At 33.6% G+C, this 3584-nt stretch overlaps 1 protein-coding gene across 2 annotated transcripts; it reads left to right on the top strand.

The window, feature by feature from the left end:
- Positions 1–96: 96 nt before the first annotated feature.
- Positions 97–3304, top strand: LOC107469518 (novel plant SNARE 13-like). Of its 2 annotated transcripts, XM_052256637.1 has the most exons (4): positions 97–476; positions 2364–2456; positions 2946–3006; positions 3037–3304. In XM_052256637.1, exons 1-4 carry the CDS (start codon positions 400–402, stop codon positions 3154–3156), a joined length of 351 nt encoding a protein of 116 aa, XP_052112597.1. In that variant the 5' UTR covers positions 97–399; the 3' UTR covers positions 3157–3304. The 2 variants fall into 2 exon arrangements, with proteins under 2 accessions (XP_052112597.1, XP_015944375.1); XM_016088889.3 differs by having other exon boundaries at positions 98–476; positions 2946–3283.
- The last annotated feature ends 280 nt before the right edge of the window (positions 3305–3584 follow it).

Below are 3584 nucleotides of genomic sequence, written 5' to 3' on the forward strand. Positions count from 1 at the left end.
TTTTTTTTTTGGTGGCTACACGGAAAATGAAACTAGTTATAATTAAAATGCATCCAAACAAAAATAAATATAAATGTAATTAAATACAATTAATTATTTGTTAGCAGAAAAACAACGGTATTCTGTTCTCCAAAACTCCCCTTTTGGCCTTTTCTGTTCCCGGTGCTCTTGCTTCCCTCAATTTCCTTCTGAATGTTATTTCAATTGAAACCTAATCTGCCACTTTCTCATTCTCCTTGCACTCTCCATTCCTTCACTTCCCCTCTCTCTGATTCTCGCGGCAAAATCAACTGATAATGCATCTTGCGCAAAGACTCGCCAAATCGACAAGCTAGGGTTTCCTCCAGAAAATTCGGTTCTCGCCGGGGTTTTGGGGAGGAGACGCAGTCGCCGGCAGCAATGGCCACCAGCTTGCAGATGAGCCCTCAGGTGGAGCAGATCCTCGGCGAAATCCGCGATAACTTTCGATTCCTGGCGTATGTAACTTAATTTTACTACCTCTTCAGATTCAGTTATGCAATGTTTTTGTGTTCGAAAAATTTTCACCTCTGCTCGTATATAATGTTAGAGAGTGCAAGTTAAACTTGTTGCCAATTTTGGGAGGTGAATCATACTCTTTAGCATCTTATTGATTTAATTAGGGCAGTGATTCTTGAAATTGGAGTGAGCAAAGGGGATAATGTTGAAAATTTTCTGACTTGGTCCTGTGCTTGTATTTGTATGTTTAAGATTTATAGGCTTAATGATATTTGTGAATTTAGGAATTGTATGGTTTGAAGCGGTGTAGTGATGGCCAGTTCTGTATTTATTGAGGTAGCTCATTGTACACAAGTTATGTTATGCTTAGTGAAATGAGCATGGGAGGATAGTGGTGCTACTAGAAGAAGCTATGTCTTGAGAGCCACTAGATTTTGTGAGATATTTCTGTTTTTTATTTTAGCAGGACAAGCTATTCCGTTACTGTTTGATATTAAGATATGCAATTCCATTTTTGACTTCTTGTCCTCTAATCTCTATGTAATAGTATCCTTATCTTTATTAATACTATATTCTTTTCTCTCCCAAAAAAGAAGCTATTCATGTTGATCAGGACGCTAATAGTGCCTCCTCCTCCTCCCACGGAAAAAGGCTATTGATGTTGGTCAGGAGACTAGTAGACTTTTTTTTGCAGTTTTTAGTTCCCAATCTATCTGAAGAGAATAATTGGTTTTAAATGCACAAGTATATAAATAAAAAATGAATGTGATGTATAAAATTCATTATTTGAAAAGCTTCCTTAACCTTATAGTTGCATTTCCAGTTAACAGCACAAGTGTATATCGATCAATCATTTTTAGGTTTATTTTATTTATTATTATGTTTTCTCTAGGTGCTTTGGTATTCCCATATGACATAGATCTTTTCTGTTAAAACAATGATCTCTTGAGATTTAGTATGATCATTTGGGTTGCCTCTTTTGCAGTGATGGGCTGGAGGCTATTATTTATTTATTTATTTTTGATAAAAGAATAACATCACTAAGATAGTGGGAAGAATAATAAAGCAAATGGAAGGATAAGAGGTCCTCCTTACGGAGCAAAAAAGCAAACAAAAGAAAAAGCTATCTATGGAATGTAGCTTTCCAATCTCTCAACATGTTTGAGAGGAGAAGTGCTCTGGATAGATCATGAGCTTTACAAAAAATAGTGGCCGTATGTCTAATTCTATCCCATAAAACTTGCTTATCTCAAAATCTGTGATTGAAGGTACATAATTGGTTCTCTAATCAAATATTCCAAATGGTGGCATATACTGCACATTGCACAGATATTTGCTTCTTTCCTACTCCCCAGATCAGAACCCAATAAAGAGAAATTAATCCAAGGTTGTAAGGCACACCCTGCAATCATCAAGGGTACTAAATAAACTAACAAAGTATTCAATAAGAAAAAACAGCTACTAGATTATACAAAAAACAGATGTGCTATTGATTCTAAATTTATCCCACTAGATCAGATCTTCTTCGTGGATCAAATGGCATCATATTGCGCTTATATAGAGCACACATAACAAACATATTAGGGGAAATTGCCATAATGTGGCCTTCAAACCTGCTGATGTTATTGTTGGTGTTAATTAATGTTGTTGACCATAGTTATCCAAGTAAAGTATTTCTCGAAGGCTGTTATGTTATCCTTCCTTTATTTGTCTCTGTTCAAGCAATGTATTTATTTGTAATTATCTCTGCTTTCTTGTGTATCCTTTGCTGTAGCCACTTTCGCAGTTACTAATTCTTGCTGAAGTGAAATAAATAAAGTTCAATAGATCTATAATCTTTTCAAGTATTCCTATATAGTAATAAAATATTTTCATTTAACATCCAGAAATGGCTTCCAAAGGCTTGATAAGATTAAAGATTCCAATAGACAAAGCAAGCAGCTGGAAGAACTCAAGGATAAGATGGTGGAGTGTAAAAGGTTAGTTAAGCATTTCTGTGGTTGTAAACTTGTAATCTTGCTATATCTCAGTGGCAACTGTAACTTTGAGTTGAGTAAGAAGAAAAATGTAGGTTCCTTTCATATTGACTTTACTGGTTTACTTTTCCTCATGAATTGACTTGCATAAATCTTTTTACTTTGTTAATAACTAATTATCATAAAGAAAATTTCTGCCTAGGAATTTTACCGTCCATTGTAGTATCCAGGGGTCGAATGTTGTATAATAAGAGCAGCACACAGAGTCTTCTGCTTGTAGGTCTTGTAGAAGCTCCATTTTTGTTGTGAAAATTCTCTTCCTTTGTTATCCTTATAATTAGGTTCTTTCCAGATTTTTTATTTTCCAATTCACTTTTCTGTTGGTAGGCACAAGTGGTGAAGACATTTTAATGTGATCTGCTGTAGTTTGCTATTTCCTTTATCAATGCATCCCAACTTTTTGGAGTATGAAGCCTTATGTTTTTATTACAGGTTGATAAAGGAGTTTGATCGAGAAATTAAAGATGAAGAGGGAAAAAATCCCCCAGAAGTGAACAAGCAACTTAATGATGAAAAGCAATCAATGGTTAGTGCCGAAAACCTTTCTATTTTGGATGCTCACGTTTTGGAAGGGGTACAATATCTTCAACTTCAAAGTATTATGAATGTGGCGATATTTTTCTTTTCACATCTTTGTAAATGATTTGCATTGCTAAATGTGGGTCTCAGGCTTTTTCATCATGATCTAGGGTGAGGTAGATTTGGTTATTCTCATGCTCGCTCATAAAACTTTAAAAAATCCTAGAAAACGTTGAAAACTATAAAAAATTCAAAAAAATCTTAAAAAATTCTAAAAAAAAGTCATAAAAAATCCTAAAAACCTTAAAATTTCTAAAAAATCCTAAAAGATCCAAAAAATTCCAAAAAATCGTAGAAAACCCAAAAAACCTTAAAAAATCTAAAACCCAAAATTTTTTTAAAATTCTAAAAAACCTAAGAAAATCCTAAAAAACGCTAAAAAGTTTAAAAAATTTTAAAAACTCTAGAAAACCCTAAAAAATTATAAAAACACTAGAAAATCCGTAAAAAACTCTAAAAAAACAAAAAAAAACCTTAAAAACCTCGAAAATC

This window comes from Arachis duranensis, unplaced genomic scaffold, assembly GCF_000817695.3.
Source record: "Arachis duranensis cultivar V14167 unplaced genomic scaffold, aradu.V14167.gnm2.J7QH unplaced_Scaffold_49773, whole genome shotgun sequence".
NCBI lineage: Eukaryota > Viridiplantae > Streptophyta > Magnoliopsida > Fabales > Fabaceae > Arachis > Arachis duranensis.

Coding starts and splice junctions, on each gene's coding strand:
- LOC107469518 (XM_016088889.3), top strand. CDS start 400: ATGGCCACCAGCTTGCAGATGAGCCCTCAGGTGGAGCAGATCCTCGGC. Junction 477..2,363: donor GATAACTTTCGATTCCTGGC/GTATGTAACTTA, acceptor TTTAACATCCAG/AAATGGCTTCCAAAGGCTTG. Junction 2,457..2,945: donor AAGATGGTGGAGTGTAAAAG/GTTAGTTAAGCA, acceptor TTTTTATTACAG/GTTGATAAAGGAGTTTGATC.